Here is an 18,534-nt window from a genome sequence, read left to right on the forward strand (position 1 = left end):
TGGCTGGCTTGCCGGAAAGGGCAAAGCAAAAATCTTTTATGGCTGTATGGATCCGCCATTGATCGTTTGGGACGTTTAGGAGTCATCATATCATTCTGGAATTCTGCATTATATATATCTATATCATCTTCCCCCCTATCCTAAAGCCATTTCTGCATGCATGCATGCAGATTACGTATATTGTTTCCTTCAATTCCCCAGTCTTAGGTCTTAGGTAGCATCATTTGCAGGCAGATATGGCGGGTGCCGAGGATATTGTCCTTTCTGCAACGATCAACCTTCTATCTGCATTGGCGTTCCTAATAGCCTTCGCAATTCTGCGACTTCAACCCTTTAACGATAGGGTATACTTCCCAAAATGGTATTTGAAGGGCATACGCTCCAGTCCAAGAAGCTCTGGGCCTGTTGTGAAGAAATTTGTGAATCTGGATTGCAGAACCTACATAAGGTTCTTGAACTGGATGCCTGCAGCTCTGAAAATGCCACAGCCTGAGCTTATAGAACATGCAGGGCTTGATTCTGCGGTGTATATAAGGATTTATCTTCTTGGGTGAGTTGTTGATCAATATAATATAATATAATGCCAATTTCTGGAGTTTTTTGTTGTCATCTGATCTGGAAACTGTTGTTGCAGAGTGAAGATATTTGCTCCCATCACATTTCTTGCTTTTGCTATCTTGGTCCCTGTTAATTGGACCGGGGGATGGCTGCACAAGCATAAGGAGTTGACATATAGTGAGATTGATAAGCTTTCAATCTCAAATGTTAATGTTGGATCAGCAAGGTAATTAAGTATTCAATGTTTTTGTATGAGTTGCAACCAACCCAAGTCAAGTTGGTTGAACTGATGGTTTGATAATCATAAGGTTTGAGTTAATACCATTTGAGATTCTCCTAGTATAATGGTTTTGCCACGTTTAGTCCTAAATTTTCAAATTGATCATTTGTAGTCTTTCGATTTTCAAATTTAACCATTCGTGGTTCAAGTTAACCACCCATGGTCCTTCAAGTTTCGAAATTTAACCAGTCGTGGTCCTCTTGAAAGGACCATGGTTGGTTAAAATTTAATAGTTGAAGGACCATAGGCGGTTAACTTAGGACCACGAATGCGTAAATTTGAAAGTCGAAGGACCACAGATGGTCAATTTGAAAGTTTAGCACTAAACGTGACAAAACATCTAAACTCGGAGGACCTCAAATAGTATTAACTCCACAAGGTTTTAAGTTGCCTTCTTAGTTTGAGCCAACGATGAGCAACCTCAGTTGATTTACCTCTTTAGATTTCTTTGTCAGCTAAGGTCACAAGATTGAAGCCGACCAATTATGGACAACCTAGTTTACTTCTTTATGGCCATTTGTCAGTTAAAGTCACAAGGTTGGAGCTAGCCAACAGTCATAAGGCTAGGGCTGGCCAACTATGAACAAACCTAAACAGGTTTACCTTCTTGTCTTTTGCCAATTAAAGCCACAAGCTAAGTCTAGCTAGAATCACAAAGGTGGGGTCAACCATTTTGGTCCTTTACCATTTACCATTTAGGGTCACCAAAGAAAAGAAGATTCTTTAATTAGGATGTTCATCCACTGTTATTGACCCTGCATTTTGGCTGGTATCTTGCAGGTTATGGGCACACATAGGAATGGCTTATATGGTCACATTTTGGACCTTATATGTTCTCTACAAAGAGTACGAAATTGTATCCACCTTAAGGCTACAATTCCTGGCATCTTCAGACCGTCGTCCTGATCAGTTCACTGTGGGTGCATATGTTCTCAACATCATATGTTCATCTTTAGTTTGCTGATTACAACCTAATTAACTCTTAATTACATGATTCCCTTTTAAGGTTCTTGTGAGAAGTGTCCCTCCAGACACTGATGAATCGGTTAGCGAGCATGTTGAACACTTCTTCTGTGTAAACCATCCAGAACGTTACCTTCTGCACCAGGTTTGTTGATCTCCAGTTAGCTAGCCACCTAGACCTGCTGTTTTTCATCAGTTCAAGAAAACAATATAATGTCGTTTTGTGACCTTAAAGTTGTGAAAGTTTTAGGTTGTATACAATGCAAACAACCTTGCAAATTTGGTGGAGAAGAAGAAGAATCTGACAAATTGGCTTACTTACTACCAGACAAAGTATGAGAGAAATCCTAGCTCCAAGCCAAAAACAAAGGTATTCCTTTTTTACCATAAATGTGATGATCTCTTTCGGGAAGAGGCTATTGAAGGGGCAAGTCCAACGTTAGGGGATTGTTGGGTGGAGGTTTGAAGGGCCAAATCGAACACCTTGCCTCTCCAACCAGCTTGGTTGGCGTGAGTGATCGTGCACTCTTGTCCCTTAAGAGAGGTAGGGAGTTCGAACCCCCTGTTGTATAGAAAAATCTGGGTAGCACTTTGCCTCTTAATCGGGCTGACCCGGTGCAAATGGGGATTAGTCTGAATATGGGATGGCAGGTGCTAGGGGGTCAAGGGGGATTGTTGGGCGGAGGCCTGAAGGGCCAAGTCCAACACCCTGCCTCTCGAAAATATGGTGGGTATAAGGAAATCTTGCCAGCACTTTCCAACACCCTGCCTCTCGAAAATATGGTGGGTATAAGGAAATCTTGCCAGCACTTTGCCCCTTAATTGGGCTGACCCGATGCGAATGGGGATTAGTCTGAGTATGGGATGGCAGGTGCTAGGGGGGCAAGGGGGATTGTTGGGCGGAGGCCTGAAGGGCCAAGTCTAGCACCCTGTCTCTCAAAAATATGGTGGATATAAGGAAATAAAGGTGCGCCTAAGCTACGAGCTATAGCTTTTGGCGTAGTGGTAAGCGTTTGATCATAACAATCTCTCTCTGTGGTGTAATTCAAAGTCTCATGTTCAGTCATGTATAGACAGGACCTTGGGGCCTTGTGGGAACATCAGTGGATGCCATTGAGTACTATACTACTGAGATACAGAAGTTCAGTGAAGAGGTAAATTCATTCACTCCCTCTGGCTACATATGAGTTATGATCTGTGTTTTTGCTGCCATTATAAATGACAGATTCATGTAGGAAGCTGCAGAAAGAGAGAAAGTTCTGAGCGATCCAAAGGCGATAATTCCTGCAGCATTCGTCTCGTTTTCATCGCGGTCGGGAGCAGCAATCTGTGCTCAAACACAACAATCGAGCAATCCCACCATTTGGCTCACACAATGGGCACCAGAACCCCGTGATGTCTACTGGGATAATCTGTCCATTCCATACGTCGAACTCAACATCAGACGACTACTAATGGGCGTCGCTTTTTTCTTCCTCACCTTCTTCTTCATGATCCCCATCGCCTTCATTCAGTCCCTCGCGAGCATTGATGGCATCGAGAGGGTCTTCCCTTTCTTGAAGCACGTGATAGAGGTGTAAGTGACAAATAAGTGAGAGTTCCTGCTTCAGAAATTCTAGTGAGTCTTGGAGTTTTTAATTCATTTTCGCTGAATTTACGTTGCAGGGATGTTGTCAAGTCGTTCGTTCAGGGGTTTCTTTCGTCGATTGTGTTGAAGGTGTTTCTGATTATCCTCCCGACGATTCTAATGACCATGTCGAAAATAGAAGGCCATGTAGCAATGTCAGCTCTGGAGAGAACAACAGCTGCAAAGTATCATTTGTTTCTGTATGTCAACGTATTCCTTGGAAGTGTCATCACGGGAGCAGCATTCGAGCAGCTCAAGAAATTTATGCATCAGGCACCCACTGAGTATGTTCCTTCTATCTATCTGTTGAATTTGTCTCATATAGGGATTAAGAATATGAGTCTGTCTCAAGAATAATAGTGAACTCCTTGTATAGGGATTAGATGTCTATAAATACTTGGTTGTATCTCTAGGTGTTCAGTCATCATCTTGTTCTTGTTAATCTCAAGTTGGTATTAGAGCATTGTTGAGATGACCAGTTCAAGTACAAAATTCGAGGTATCAAAGTTTAATGGTACAAGGAAATTTGAGTTATGGCAGTCTAGGGTCGTCGCAGAAAAACAAAGTCTAAGCCTGCAATGATCATGCAATGAAATTTTCTGTTGTTTAACTTGCAGGATTCCGAGAACTATTGGGGTAGCCATTCCGATCAAGGCTACCTTCTTTATTTCGTATATAATGGTTGATGGTTGGTCTGCCATTGCTGCAGAGATTCTTAGATTGAGTCCACTGATCGTGTTTCACCTCAAGAACAGCTTTTTGGTGAAGACCGAACTGGACAGAGAGCAAGCGATGGATCCTGGTTCTATAACTTTCGCGACATCAGAGCCTCGTATACAGCTGTATTTCCTGCTGGGACTTGTGTATTCTGTGGTCACTCCTGTGCTCCTCCCATTCATCATTGTCTTCTTTTCGTTTGCATATCTCGTTTTTCGCCATCAGGTATGCTTGCTTGCTTGTTGTTGTTGGTAGATTCGAATCTGAAACTGGTTTCTACTGTTGCAAGATCATCAATGTGTATGATCAGAAGTACGAGAGCGCTGCGGCATATTGGCCAGATGTTCACCGTCGTATCATCATTGGGTTGATAACCTCCCAGGTTCTGCTGATGGGGCTGTTGAACACGAAAGACATTCCCAGATCAACGACTGTGATCGTGGTTCTTCCGGTTTTGACAATCTGGTTCCATTATTTCTGCAAGGGGAGATTCGAGTCTGCATTTGTCAAGTTCCCGTTACAGGTCAGTAACGTGTAGTTTCACTATCAGCTTAAATTCTTACAATTGGACCGCCTTCGTTTATCTGTAAAAACGTACCACTGCCTCTACTACAGCTGCTACACTGCATCTGCAGGAAGCAATGGTGAGGGACACGTTAGAACGGGCAACAGAACCGAACCTGAACCTGAAAGTTTACCTGCAAGACGCATATGTTCATCCCGTGTTTAGGGGGGGCGAGCCGTTATCGCTTGAGGAGCAGAACAGCCCGCTGGTTTCCACCAAGAGGAAAAGTTCGCGCAAAAGTAGTAACATGGCGTCTCGCAGCAGCGCCCCGGGTGGCTGCTGATTGGATCAAGCATACATTCTCCATGACTCAACTTGCAGCTTTGATATGATTCTTCTTGGGAGAGATGGGTGAGAGCTCTGAGTGTCATCTAATTTGAGGCTGATTAGCATGTCACCAACATGCCAAAAGAATATAGCTTTGCCACATTAACTTGTATGTTTCTTTTTTTTTTCTTTTTTGCGTGCATGGCATCTAATATCCCTATCACTATGAGACTAATCTAATACAAACTGCGTTGGCAAGTGTGAAATGTGACTGTTACTTTTACTCGAGAGTCGAGACACATACTGTTGGGGAAAAGCCAATAACGGTAAGTCTAGCACCTGGTGGCTGAGGGTTATGGGATGAAAGACAATAAAAGATTTAAAAGGCCAAATCAAGCACCCAATGTCTCAAAAAGGTACGGCAGTATAAAGAAATAAAGTTACACATTTGCTATCAGCTATAGTTTTTGACGTAATGATAAGCGCTTGATTCTAACATATACAAAAGAAAATATTATGCTTACCCATAACTATTTAACATGATGCATAATGGAGAATTTGACATAAAACTAACTCTTAATCATGGTGCACATACAAAACTGTTTAACATAACGCAGACATACAAACAAGGGGAATTCACGATGCAAAACTCTTTAACATGACGCGCAAATACAAGAATCAATCAGATAAACCGAAAGAAAGTGAAGTTGGAACTATTGCTAGTTTCTCTATTTTCCTTGAGGAAATTGGGGGATTTTAAGGAATAAAGATAAGACAAGATTGCAAGAATGTGCAACTGCTGGTTACAGAGATGGAATATACACAATAGTCAACAGTCCATAATAACAGTAAAAAGCTACTAAAACAATTCAAGTCAGTAGCCTGTAATTAACAAAGAGAACTTCCTAAAATGGTAAAAAACATAGTGAATTAACCTCCTCTATCTGTAACTTGATTCATCTTACGAAATTCACACTCCGCTTTCTATGATCATTTCGGCGGCGGCACCCATTCCTCGGACTCCGCTAACTCCAAGAAGTGCGAGAGCCAACTCCTCCTCGTTCCACTGCTTCAATCCCCTGCTCAGCTGCTTTACGACGCCTACATCCACCTCTGTCATCCAGTTTGGCGTGCAGTTGACCATCATGATTACGAAACCCAAGACATACGCTCTCCATGTTGCACCGTTGCATCCTAGAGTTATCTTCCCTTCGAGTGCGCTTGCAAGAAACTCCATGTGCGTGGCAAGCACCTTGGCGCGCCTAGAAGCCATTGCCGTTGAGTCAACCCCCATTGCGAATGTTAAGGAAAGCACTGCAAAGAATGCGAGGGCATAGCCCCTAAGCATTTCGACCATGCCCCCCGAGTCTCCAGTTTGGGGTTCAGATGTGTGTACTGATATGAACCAAGATGGCAATGTCTCCTTTACCAGCGATTGGACTAAACTCAAGCCACCTGTAATCCAAACTAAAGAAGCACCCAGCGAAGCTGCTAGCTTGACACGTGTTATGGCTGCAGCGAGCGAGACCTGACCGTATCTCATACCATATTTTGTTTTCTTGAGTTTCTCCAGGGTCTCCGTGGGTAACCCACTGTTTGCAATGTCTCTAACAAAACACATCAGAAGGGAAACGATTTCTTCCGCCATAAACAGGACATTCCTAACAGCTCGATGCACACGCAAGTACATTATACCAGGAGCAACAGGAGAAATGCCATCAGAAAAATGAGAGCCAAATCCATGACCAAGAAGTGCACCAACACCACCACTGCTTGCCGTAATAGAAGTATTTAGCCCCAATGTCGCTCTGAAGCAGACCCGAAGGAGTTGAACTACGGCATCGCTGTTGTGGTGGAATACAGTACGGGATGCAGAGAAGACAAGGAAGTCACTCCACCGTTTTACCTTCTGAGCCCAGAGAGAGGCTATGACAGGCATGCATGGCCAGGGACAACCAGTGGCCAGGTTACTCAAGGCAGGGCCAACCAAGTTTAGAAAGCGGTCAGTGGCTCTATCAAGTTTATAAGTAATGGTGAGACTAACAAGTGCTGCCAGAGGTAGAGGTAAAGTAGATGGGGAGTTTCCACCTACGGTTGAAACGAAAGAGCATTAGTTTGGAATATAGTGATTAATAACATGTCTCTGATGTTTCTAGCATGCAAATATAAAAGGTTCTAATAAGTCAAGGTCCACTACAGATGCAATCGTTACTAAACAGTTTGAAAGAGATTTTGAGATAGTAAAAAATATTTTATTTTATTTTATTTTTTTAAAAGCATTTCAGAAATTTTCTTGTCCAAAAGAATGTGGTATAGCAAGATAAGGAAATGAGTCCATACCAATGGTAAGACTAGGGACATTAACGCCAGTGGCAGCTAAGATTTTCTTTATCTGTTGCTCAACCAAGGCTAAATTTGCAGCTGGACTTGGCCAATCAGTTCCGTTCATGGAGGCAGGCTTCCAAAGACCTCTCGTTACTTCAGATGAGAAATAACTTACAATTGTTGCCAAAGAAGCCGGAAAGAAATCAGCAAGGTCCTTAAGCCCTGAGAGAGAGTTCATGGTATTACATGAAAGCAGCAAGTTAAAGAGGAAAGAGAACTGATTAAAGCATCTTCGCATAGATATCATGTCACCATTTTCCAGGTAATCTATTTACAAAGCACTAAACATGACTATACATCCAGGATATCAAATGCAAATGCAGGGAATCACACAAGCAGTTAGGTATAAAACCATGTCTGCCTTGAACACAAAAAATGGACCAAATTCACTTTTCCTCACTAAGGGGGCAACAAATTTAGGGAATTCAGGAGGATATCCAATTACTTTTTGGTGCCAAACTATTTGTGTTGTTTCCTTCTTATAGGCAAAATAGATTGAGCTATGGCTAAATCATACCAATTTGATATTTGAAGAGAATTACAGCGGTGGGGCAAACTAATAATGTCCCTTGAAAGTTTTTAAAGGACAAATACTAACTAATGGAGGCATTACCTCAAGGACAAAAATCTAGCATCTAATCCCTTGAAAGCCTTTTTACGACAAAAATCTTTTAACAACAATATTTATATTGTCCGTTAAACTGCAGTTCTTGTAGTCTTTCCTTCATGCAAGCCAACAGCATAGACTTCCCAGAAATTTCAGACAAGCATTTTCATAATGTAGAGAAAATGTTCAATGGATAGTCATATACTAACCTGTAGCTAGTTCACGTGGTGAAAGCCGCCCATGGGCACAGGCTGTTAGGGCCGCATCAAGCACAAATGGAATGGCTTCTAAAATATCCCATGCAGGTATTTTAAGACGCATAGACAAATCTTCTCCAGACCCAGATGAGTTACTACTTCCAGAAGCAGTAGGTGTAAGAGGTTGTGCACCCCTACTTATTTTTCTGAACATGAAATTCAGCAGTGCTTCAAAAACTTGATGAACAGGAGTTCCAGGTACAAGACCAGAAAGTGTTGAAGCAATACACGTCTGATTTTGCCTGTACCAACATTTTAACTTTGGAAATGAGTCCATAAATATGGGTTCTCTAAACCATGGATCTAAAAGTCTTGAAAATCGCTTGCACTTGATTTGGTTTTGTGTATTTTCATTCGCAGACAACTGACAGTTGCGCACCAATAATAAATATTCAGGAGTTAAATTGGATCCCACAGGACGTAATTCTCCCATTACATGTTCAAGAGGTGGCTGATCGAATCTCCACAACTTCAGCAGAAGAGTAAATGCATTTGAAAATACAGCATGGGAAGATATTTCCTCCCCAGTTGTAAGAGTCCATGAAATATTGGGTGCACAAGAACCGAAGATCTCACAGATTGGCATTAATGCACCAGCAAGTTGTGGAACCTATAAAAAATATATATATATTGTTAGATATCAAACCATAAGTCCCACAATGTTCATCTTCTCCCTCTAAGATTCCTACTCTTCATAAAATTTTATTTATCTTCTACATTTCTCATACATCCTTGTTAATGAAATGTAAAGTCAAATATGTTTTAAGCTCTATCAGCTGTCTATTCACAATCTGAATTTATGAAGGAAGGTCCTTCCACAACCACATTCTAAAAGCCTTCTATTTATAATATTAATAGTTACACCCAATGACTCTTCATGCAAAACCTGGTTATGTACATAGCTTTTGACAATTATCCTGAGCATTTATCAGCCAGAAGATAAGAACTTCAAGATTATCAGGTCCAATTACTAATTAGTTGACATTGACAATAACTTCAGAATAAGAAACTAGCATATGAGGTTCAACCTACCAATCCATGCAAGGAAAAAATCTGTATACAATCGACAGATGATATTCCGACAAGAAGAACATTCAGAAATGGAGCATAACCTATCAAATGGCTTTCACTTCCAGTGTAGTCTTTAGGTACTGGAGGTGAAAGCAGTCTTGTGATGAACAGAACAATATGTTCCTGCAAGCACACAGAGAAAACCATATTTAGATTAAGAAACTTCGCTTTACCTTTTGATAAGTACTCCACAATAAAAGACAACTAAGAAAGCAAGTCTAATTCTAAGAAAGCACTATATCATCAAAGTAAGTCAGTGGTGACTGTTGACATTTATCCTATAGACATCAAATAGTTCAGAGTACCTGTATATTCCAACTACGAGTAAGAGATGGTCCACATAGAACTGTAGCAGCAGAAATCTTCTCATCATCTGAACCACTGACTGCAATCTCATATATTTTCTCTATTTCTGCTAAACTTCCATCAAATCCATGAGCCAAAAGGGTGAGCAGAGTGATGTGAAGAAATGCTAAGGAACACACTAACCACATAACTTTTTTTTATGGAAATTAATGACTGGGAAGTTATTTAACTATCATCCAAATGGTCAGTGAACTCTAGACATTTAACAGGTATCCAATTCAGGACTCAAAAACTAAGGGAGAAAATTTTCAGAAGTGATGTTATCTATGCCTGACAATTCTAATGCTTAAATGAATTTTTCAAAAATCATATGGAGTGTGATAATTCCAAAAAGAGCTAGGCATGCATGCACCGTTTGTCTCAATGCAGCATTGTCACAGCCCTTCAACTACCATCTAAAGGCCTAAAAGACTCCCTTTGCAATTAGCAGATCAGAATAACAAAACAACAAAGCTCTAAGCTTTTGTTAAATATTTAGATTGCATCAAACTGTGGCAGTGTATTATGAAACTTGATAGGATAAATCACCATCACCCAATATTAATTTTTCATTATTTGATACATCTAGTCACCCAATATTTATATACTCGGTACTTATTCGAATTTCTTCTCTAATTCTGTCTTAACAGACCATCTTATTTCTTTAACACGAACAAGAACACAAGCCATATTTTTTAGTGGCAGGTTCCATATATTACTTAACTGAATGAAGTGATCTTGAAGAAATCTGGCAATGGAAAGCAGGAAATTTTATAACTTATAACTATTGGCATACCTTGAGGCTGGTGTTGAAACCAACACACTTATCACTGAAGGAGTTATAGGAGACCCTTTCATCAATGAAGACCAGCCAGGTATTTGGCCTGAAATGCCACAAGGTATTTGATTGCATCGACCTTTTACATAGCCAGGCCAGAAATAAGCAGATGTATCCAAAATATTTCTGGCAATACAAGCCTCAACAACCAGGTGTCTCAAGTTTCCAGCTACAAGCAACCACAATCAATCACATGCATCAATGTTTTATTCGGTGACATGTTTAAAAGTGTATAGGGATGACAGAAAATACTAACCGCAATTCATAGGCATGTCGTTCATGCTCATGCCATCAAAGTACCCACTTGGAATCGTTAGACCAGAAAGAAACAACATAGCTTTTGCAGCGGCTTGATTTGCCACTGATGCCACTTGTAGTGGTGGAGTCAACAAACCTTCATAATCATCTAACTGTTTAAGGCTTGAAACCAAGTCTTGACGACGCTCTCCCACAGACTCTTTTCCTTGATTGGCAAGGTTAAGTTCCTTTTCCTCCTCCTCAATAATGTTAACAATTGCAAGTGGTGTAATTGACAACAACATGCATAAACATGTATCAAGGCGGGGTACTGGTCCTTCACTTGAATGCCTTTCCTAAATGGATAGAAAATAATACCAAAACAAATACAGTGCAAGTTACATTTATATCCTAAGTAAATGAAACTTCACTTAGTGTCATTTGAAACAAAGTGTGCCCAAGGCTCTAGGCTGAGTTAAATAAGAGAATGAATAATTATCACTCACTCTTTGGACAAGCCGCAGTGCTGCAATCCATAATCCAAGAAATGTGTCCTGCCAAGTGGTACGGTAAACTGCCTGAAGAGCCTTCACTAGAACTGAAATACTAATCTAATTAGCATTAGGTGAAAGTAAATTTCAACTCCTATAGAACTACAATAGTGATCTAGTCAGCGCCAGGTGGAAGTAAATTTAACTACTAGAATATGAATTATAGGGTGTAATTACCAGTGAGTGTTTCTGCAGCGCTTGTAGCTGCCACTTGTGTCCCATCCATGGCGTCTTCAAGAAAGAGGTCAATGGGCAGCCAATAAGCTGATGGACTGGTACCATGACATTGGCTGGCGGAAGATACAAGTGAAGAAGTCACTACCGTATTAAACCGGTGCAGTGTGCTTGTTTTGCATTCAATTGGTAGGAATGTATTTGTATCAGATGTTAGCTGCAACAGAGCCTCCGGGGAAATATTTTTTGAATTTCTCAATGCTGTTGAGTTTGAAGCAAGCAGCCGCAAATGCTGGATAAATGACTCCCAGTGAGCAGGCCTAAGGAGAAGAAGTAATGCAATTATATATATAGATAATTAGATAGGAAAATTAAGTGTACTCTTAGGAGTAAAACTCCTACAACATATCCTAATTTTATTGGAAGAAAAAAGGAAATGAATAAAAATTGTGGTTCACTTTTATTCTGAATCAATCAAAGCATGCTACTTCAACAAGGAGTAAAAAATGGACTAAAAAGTGGGAGTAAGTATAGTATTATTCCAAAATACACACACACAATATATTTATAAAAAAAAATGCTGAAAGAAATAGGTGCAAGAATGCATTTTGCATACAGAAATGTGAAAAAGCATTTTTGAGTCACATTCATGAGAAATCCATAGTTGGAGTAGAGAAACAGATTTCTTCTAGTATGGAGCATTAAAGAGAAGACACTAAAAGGTATAAAATCCTACATGTTCACGCGCACCAAGTAAAGGATCCTGGAAGTCACTTTGTTCCGGAAAAATTCACCAAGTATTTCAGTAGCCAGTATGGTATTCTTTTTAAACAATAACTCATGTTGTTCTGCCTTCTTCCCGTCAAAAGTATCCCGGTTGTCTATTTCCATGTCTTGTGTCCTGATTGGCCACCTAGATTCCTTTTCAGTGGTGAGTTCCAGCAATCCCTCATCATCAAGTGATGCATCAACTAACCCCCACACACTCGCAAAAACAAATTCCACCATTAGCAACCCAGCTTCACATTCTGGAATCCCGAAAATCTCTGAAAGATTAAGAGTCTCGTTGATGGATGCCATAATCCTGCATTTGCATACTCAGTCATGCCAAAATTTTACATACTCAACATAATCATACTTAATCAGTTCAATAATCTCAAAACAAATATCAAAATTCCATGACCATACTTTTGATGATTTGGGCCATTAATCATAGATGTCAATGAAAAGACATATCTTTTCAGAAGTTCCATATACAGTCTATAGGCCACTGGATAGCTCCTTCTGTTAGGAATCACTCTGCAATAAAAGATAAATAAATACTCCATAAAACTCAATTCGAATTTCAAACCACAGCGTCAGACAGCAATCAAATAAGTTTTACAGTGGAAAATATTAATTTGTGAAAAGCTATTGCTTGCAGAAGAGGAGACCTGGAAGAGAGAAGAGCGAGAACGTAGAGCGGAGGCACAACCCTGATAGTCAAGGCTTTCTCGAGGAACTTCCAAGTAATAGGAACGTTATTGGCCCAGCAGATGTGGGAGACGAGGAGGGCGGCGACGTCGGTGGAGGGCACGGCAACGCCGGCGGCGTTGAGTGTGGAGGAGAGCTGCATGGCGTACACCAAGGGGTCAGTGCCCCTGTCCTGAGCCAGCTTAGTGAGCTCCATCGCAGTATCCCACCAGTGGCTGGGCTGTACGGACACCACCGCCATGGTTTGAACTCAATTTTGTTTCCTAGGGTTAGAGCAGATCTATAGGTAAGCTTTCATGCCGAGTAACTGCAAATTCTTCGGTTCTTTTTTGAACAAAGAGAATATCGGAGAGTGACAATGTTGGATGGGATAAAATTGGAATGGTCCGGTCAATATAGGAGGCGGGTATATATGCGATTTCGATGTAAATAGGGAAATTCCATTATTTGATCGAAAAATTGTAATTTATATCCCTTCTTAATAGCTGAATTATCAATGTCACTCATGAATTATTAGTAATGTTATATTGCTCTTTAAATTTTAAAATTGTACATATATTGTTCCTCATATAGTGTAAATGTCGCTTCCAATTTTCTTATCGTAAAAGTTGACAAAAATCTGCATTATTTCTATCACCAATAATTTAAAAGACTCATAAGGGTAATTTAAATCTAACTAATGCTATAATTTTAAAATAAAATGGGGACAATATATATACTGTTTTGAAAATTGAAGGACAACAATTACACTACTAATAATTTAGGAGTGACATTGATAATTGACATATTAATATATTATGAAAAAACATAAATTACAATTTTCCATATTTCGTATTATATTTTAAGAAAAATAACAAATTAAGCCCTTCAAAATCTTCCATACTCATCTCTAATATTTGTATCTTCATTTTTAGTTCATTACTACCACGTTATCTTCTATAACTTTTTCGCCCGACGAAGTCATGTTCTTTATTGTCACGGTCACCATCAACATATGTACACTATTGTATAGCATTATAACAATTACACCGCTTCAATATGGCAAGACAAAGAAATGCAAAGATGCGAAGGCCTTTTCGAGCGAAAGAGAAAATTATCACGACTACCTTTGCATTGTAATCCCTTGCCAAGTTCTAGTTTTCTTAAATAGTCCTTCAAAGCACTGAGTGAATATAGTGAATGCGTATGACTTGTTTAAATAATGGTTACAGACTTTCTCATAAATAATCAATAATGGGATTAGATTAGCTTTGATCATCAATTTGGTTCACCATTTATTGGTTTAGCAAATGTGTTAAAAGTAGGATTAGTGGAGTTAGATGTCATCAAAGGTGGAAACCAGTACCAGTGGTTGATTTCCTTTTATCTCTGTGTCTCCAGTCCACATTCATGTATGTATATAATATATATAATTAGAAAAAAGACTATTACGGCATGTTCGAGAAGTCAATTCATGTGTGTCCGAGAATAGTGTCGTGACGACCAAATGCGACGGACAGCCACTGCGGTGCCAACACGATTTTGGAAACAAAGAAAATCAATCTATGGTGATGGTGACATCAAATTTTAAAGAAGAAGAAGAATGATCCACCACGAAAGGTTCAAAACTTTGATTGAGTTTTACCACACAAAAAATCAACATGGTTGATTGTTCTAAAGGGAACAATGTTTATTTCTAATTTTATAAATTTCAAACTATCGGGTTATGGACTCGTGAGTACTAAGACAATGTACGACGGGAGAACGATAATGGTGGATAATAAACAGAAAAAAGTTAATTTTCAGCCAAATTGATCAAACATTTGGTCCAGTAATCACGATATTCAAAGTTCAATTCCAGGTAGGAGCTGTTTATTGACCTTATTAGTGTGAGTCAATTAGTTATGGATAATCTAAGCTGGTTTGCGTCATTGTAGTCATTTACCGATTAGGGTCACATGGCGAGTTTCATCCAGATCTTCATCCTTCAGGAGCTGTCTAGTGATTTTAGTTTGAGTCGATCAGCTATAGATAACCTATGTTAGTGGTAGTACGCGGGCTCTTAGGCAGCCCAAGAACCATAACCCCAACACAAACATTAAAAAACAAACAAACAAAATTAATTAAATAAAATCAATTGGGAGAAGCTTCTAATGTTAATGAGCCATGTGCTAAGTACAAACATTAAAATATGAAACTAGATTGAGTATATGTTTTGCATTCAAATGCTTAAATCTCAAGTTAGCTAATCAGCATTCAGAGTGAAGAAGATCAGCAAGAAAGATACAGATTCAGTATTCATGTAGCTTGCATTCTCCCAGAATCCAAACACCAACACCGGTAGTTTGATTCAGAAATCGCGAGAAGTTCATCGGGTGTCATGCTTCCAAGTTTCCCCGAGCTAAAGGCGCTGAACCCGGGGGAGCGTTGGGCAGCCAAAGAGGCGAAACTCTGGTGTTCTTGGGACCTCATTCTCTTGTAAAGCCTCATTGCTGTCACGCTATCTTGGTAGGGATCATGAACGCCATCATGAATATCATACCTGTTACTCGAACCCAAACTCTCGTTGATTTCAAGGCTAAAAGTCGAAGAAAATTTAAGACAATATCGCTTAAACTAAACAGTTGATCAAGTAAACAAAGAGAGGTGACTTGCCCTAGATAAGTCTTGGTAAGATACTTAAGAGAGTGGCTGACGAAATTTGTCTTTGTCAAAGGCCGGTACTTTGCAGTATCTCTGCAGAAACAATAATGGAGAAACGAGTAGCGTTAATGCAGACCGCACCTTAAAAAGATGTCACATAGTAACACAGACTTACCTCAGCAAATGATCGGGATAATGCATTCCTAGGCAATACAAGAACCGGATAAGGTTATGCCCCACGAGAGCCTTAGCCCTTCCACCGCCCATTCTCACCTTCGAAATGGACTCCCCGTTATACAAAACCTGAAGAATCTTCTCTCGCACTTCCTCAAGTGGCATTGCATCTCTCATGTGTTCTTCGGTAATACCAGTGATTTCATACCTAAATGACAACAATGAGGCCAACAAATGAGCATGAAACTAAAGACCATCAATCAAAAGTAATGGATAATGTAATGCTAACAGCCACCTAGTACCTACCTATAATCTGTTAAGGAAATGTGAGGAACAACATAAGTGTGGAAAACTATGTTCTCATCCTCATCAACAAGGCATACCCTTGCACAAAGATCGAGTGACCCATCACTCCCCCCACCTACAATTGCACAACCTAAGGCAACTGCTTCCCTACCATGCCCAGAATCACTCCCATCATTTTCAGGAATTACAGATAAATTATCAATAATCCGAGGTTCTGTACAAGGCACCCCAATTGTGTCCTGCAACAAGTTAACAAAGAATTCAAATATCACATATCCATGATCTATTTCAACGTGGCAACCCCAGCCAAGTTAATCATACGGGCTCAGTAACTTCAAACTCCCAGTGGGAGCAGCCTATTAGCCTTCTTGGTTTGAGCCGATCAGCTATGGGCAACTTAAGCTGGTTTACCTGCTAGGGTCACAGCCCAGTGCACACCATCAGGTAGTAGCTGTGAATTTCCCTCCTGCACAAAGATCAAGTGACCCATCATTCCCCCCACCTACAATCACACAACCTATGGCAACTTCTTCCCTATCATGCCCAGAATCACTCCCATCATTTACAGGAATTACAGCTAAATTATCATCAATTTGAGGTTATTGGCTTGTGACTTCGACTCCTAGTGGGTGCGGCCTACTTGCCTTCTTGGTTTGAGCCAGTCACTTATGGACAACTACTCAGTTCACACCATCGAATTTTCCTAGTCACCCAAAAAATTGAAAAAAGAGAGATCATGAACTTCTCTATTTCCTTACAATAGGTATGGGAGCAGGGAGGCAACATATGTCAGTATGCTGGCTAAGACAATCTGAACTGTCAAATATTTTCAAGCACAGAGAACAGCCTCTTTCTGCAAAGATTCTTGAACAGCTAACCTTGGACAACGGGCCTAAATGATCCAGAAAACAAAGAAATTCAACAAGATTACCCATAAAGACAGTTTTTTTAGCCAAAGGGTGTTCATAATCATGGTCCAACATCTCACCGGCAATGTGTTCCCTCAGCGATTCAAACGATTTGCAATGCTTTTGGCACACACCACACTTGGGGTTGTGAACAGAATGGCAAGAGATTTTCATGTGCTCCACGAGATGTTTCTTTTCCTTGTACTGTTTGAAGCATGCCGGGCACTTGTGTCTGGCATCATCGTACATAAAAGACCAAACATTTGAGTAAATTGTACAACGAGAAAGCATTAGACGGAGAGAGAAGGATAGTAAATTGTACAACCTGGTTGTTTTTGTTACAATGGGGAGCTTTGGAGGCTCTCTGTCGGAGCTCAATGTCGCCGTTAGTCCGTCGGCGTCGGAGCTTTCCGGTTCCGTGAGGATACAGTGATTTCCCGATGACATTTCCAGTTTCGGTCAGTCCTAAAAGAAAAAGAAGGCTCAAATTACAAATTTAATTTATTTTAATGATATATTTACAATATATACTTAAGTTAGAAAAAAACAATACCTTGTTTCAAAAAAATAAAAAAACAATACCTAGTATCATACGTAATTCAGTAATTGCAATATTATTGATAATATTGATAATAATTTTCAATAATATCTAATACAATTATACATCTAATCTATTATGTATTAAGAATTTTTTATACCAATACTAATCAATATTTTAAAATTTTTTATGTAAAATATTTCTCTTTAAAAAAAAATAATGAAATACTACATAACATGAACTGGGAAGAAACACACTTCCTACAACCAACATTGAACACGGTATTCCGAGCCAACAGGTGGACTACCGAATTCGCAGATCTCTGAACATACATAAAACTAATGTTCGGAAAAATATTAGCTAGTTCATGAATATCATCAAGAACAAGATCAAAATACAAAATGTAATTCATACTCTGTAGATCCTAAATAACCAGTTGGGTATTAGACTCCACTTGAAGAGCTACAGTACCTTTATGCTTCAACCACTTAAGAGCCTCTCTTATAAACCTTCTGTAATTTTTGGTAGCTATCTATTTGAGTCGAGATTCAGCTCAACTATAGACCTTAGCCAAACTCATTTCAAACTTCAAAATCCAAATTTAAATAAAATAAGGTTTTTAACTTTTACCATTTCAAATTCAATAGGACTTTGATTATATGTAATTTATGTATAATAACTTCAACTAGTACTGTCAATTGTTAGTGAGATTAGACGAAATGAAATCTCAAACTTAAAATCCACCCCTATAATAAGACATAAGTTAGAGTCTCTAAATTGTTAACTCAATTTGTCTTTATAATATAATAATAATGGAGTATGACAAGACAAACTTAAATCATTTTGACAATATTAGCTTCAACGCAATTTCCATCTAAGTAAAGTAACTAGGTTTTAATATTCCAAACACATTTCAAATAACAAAATAGAGCACTAACACTGAGTGCTAGATTCCTAGTTTTGGGTGTTCCCTCAGTTATTAAAAAAAAAAACACATACACACACATAAAATATTTAGTGGGCTAGGCTATGTTTATATGGGCCCTATGAAGCAGCACTGAATAAGGATTA

At 39.4% G+C, this 18,534-nt stretch overlaps 3 protein-coding genes across 3 annotated transcripts; 1 reads left to right on the forward strand and 2 right to left on the reverse strand.

The window, feature by feature from the left end:
* Window positions 1-236: 236 nt before the first annotated feature.
* On the forward strand, window positions 237-5,262 carry LOC109191238 (CSC1-like protein At4g02900). The gene is made up of 11 exons (XM_019341823.1): window positions 237-550; window positions 635-784; window positions 1,619-1,754; window positions 1,845-1,946; window positions 2,052-2,171; window positions 2,875-2,955; window positions 3,037-3,377; window positions 3,467-3,712; window positions 4,046-4,370; window positions 4,435-4,668; window positions 4,781-5,262. Exons 1-11 carry the CDS (start codon window positions 237-239, stop codon window positions 4,991-4,993), a joined length of 2,262 nt encoding a protein of 753 aa, XP_019197368.1. The 3' UTR covers window positions 4,994-5,262.
* Window positions 5,263-5,666: 404 nt separating this feature from the next.
* LOC109191339 (mediator of RNA polymerase II transcription subunit 33A-like) lies at window positions 5,667-13,304 on the reverse strand. The gene is made up of 12 exons (XM_019341963.1): window positions 12,876-13,304; window positions 12,631-12,741; window positions 12,179-12,526; window positions 11,446-11,762; window positions 11,224-11,315; window positions 10,737-11,073; window positions 10,439-10,649; window positions 9,603-9,717; window positions 9,259-9,420; window positions 8,179-8,836; window positions 7,318-7,524; window positions 5,667-7,065 (listed from the first exon to the last, which is right to left on the reverse strand). Exons 1-12 carry the CDS (start codon window positions 13,154-13,156, stop codon window positions 5,948-5,950), a joined length of 3,957 nt encoding a protein of 1,318 aa, XP_019197508.1. The 5' UTR covers window positions 13,157-13,304; the 3' UTR covers window positions 5,667-5,947.
* Window positions 13,305-15,078: 1,774 nt separating this feature from the next.
* Window positions 15,079-17,423, reverse strand: LOC109191224. The gene is made up of 7 exons (XM_019341810.1): window positions 17,251-17,423; window positions 17,006-17,157; window positions 16,776-16,909; window positions 16,018-16,256; window positions 15,713-15,919; window positions 15,550-15,630; window positions 15,079-15,436 (listed from the first exon to the last, which is right to left on the reverse strand). The coding sequence occupies exons 1-7, from the start codon at window positions 17,370-17,372 to the stop codon at window positions 15,193-15,195; spliced, it is 1,179 nt and encodes a 392-aa protein (XP_019197355.1). The 5' UTR covers window positions 17,373-17,423; the 3' UTR covers window positions 15,079-15,192.
* Between the last annotated feature and the right edge of the window lie 1,111 nt (window positions 17,424-18,534).

Source organism: Ipomoea nil, unplaced genomic scaffold (genome assembly GCF_001879475.1).
Source record: "Ipomoea nil cultivar Tokyo-kokei standard unplaced genomic scaffold, Asagao_1.1 scaffold1619, whole genome shotgun sequence".
In the NCBI taxonomy this organism is placed as follows: Eukaryota; Viridiplantae; Streptophyta; class Magnoliopsida; order Solanales; family Convolvulaceae; genus Ipomoea; species Ipomoea nil.

Excerpts from the sequence above, each read along its gene's own strand:
- LOC109191238 (XM_019341823.1), top strand. The coding sequence starts at position 237 with ATGGCGGGTGCCGAGGATATTGTCCTTTCTGCAACGATCAACCTTCTA. Across the intron at positions 551-634 it reads ATAAGGATTTATCTTCTTGG|AGTGAAGATATTTGCTCCCA; the intron begins GTGAGTTGTTGA and ends CTGTTGTTGCAG. Across the intron at positions 1,755-1,844 it reads GTCGTCCTGATCAGTTCACT|GTTCTTGTGAGAAGTGTCCC; the intron begins GTGGGTGCATAT and ends TTCCCTTTTAAG.
- LOC109191339 (XM_019341963.1), bottom strand. The coding sequence starts at position 13,156 with ATGGCGGTGGTGTCCGTACAGCCCAGCCACTGGTGGGATACTGCGATG. Across the intron at positions 11,316-11,445 it reads CGCTGCAGAAACACTCACTG|TTCTAGTGAAGGCTCTTCAG; the intron begins GTAATTACACCC and ends TTAGTATTTCAG. Across the intron at positions 11,074-11,223 it reads CACTGCGGCTTGTCCAAAGA|GAAAGGCATTCAAGTGAAGG; the intron begins GTGAGTGATAAT and ends CTATCCATTTAG.
- LOC109191224 (XM_019341810.1), bottom strand. The coding sequence starts at position 17,372 with ATGTCATCGGGAAATCACTGTATCCTCACGGAACCGGAAAGCTCCGAC. Across the intron at positions 16,910-17,005 it reads GCTGAGGGAACACATTGCCG|GCCCGTTGTCCAAGGTTAGC; the intron begins GTGAGATGTTGG and ends TGGATCATTTAG. Across the intron at positions 15,920-16,017 it reads ATTTCCTTAACAGATTATAG|GTATGAAATCACTGGTATTA; the intron begins GTAGGTACTAGG and ends GTTGTCATTTAG.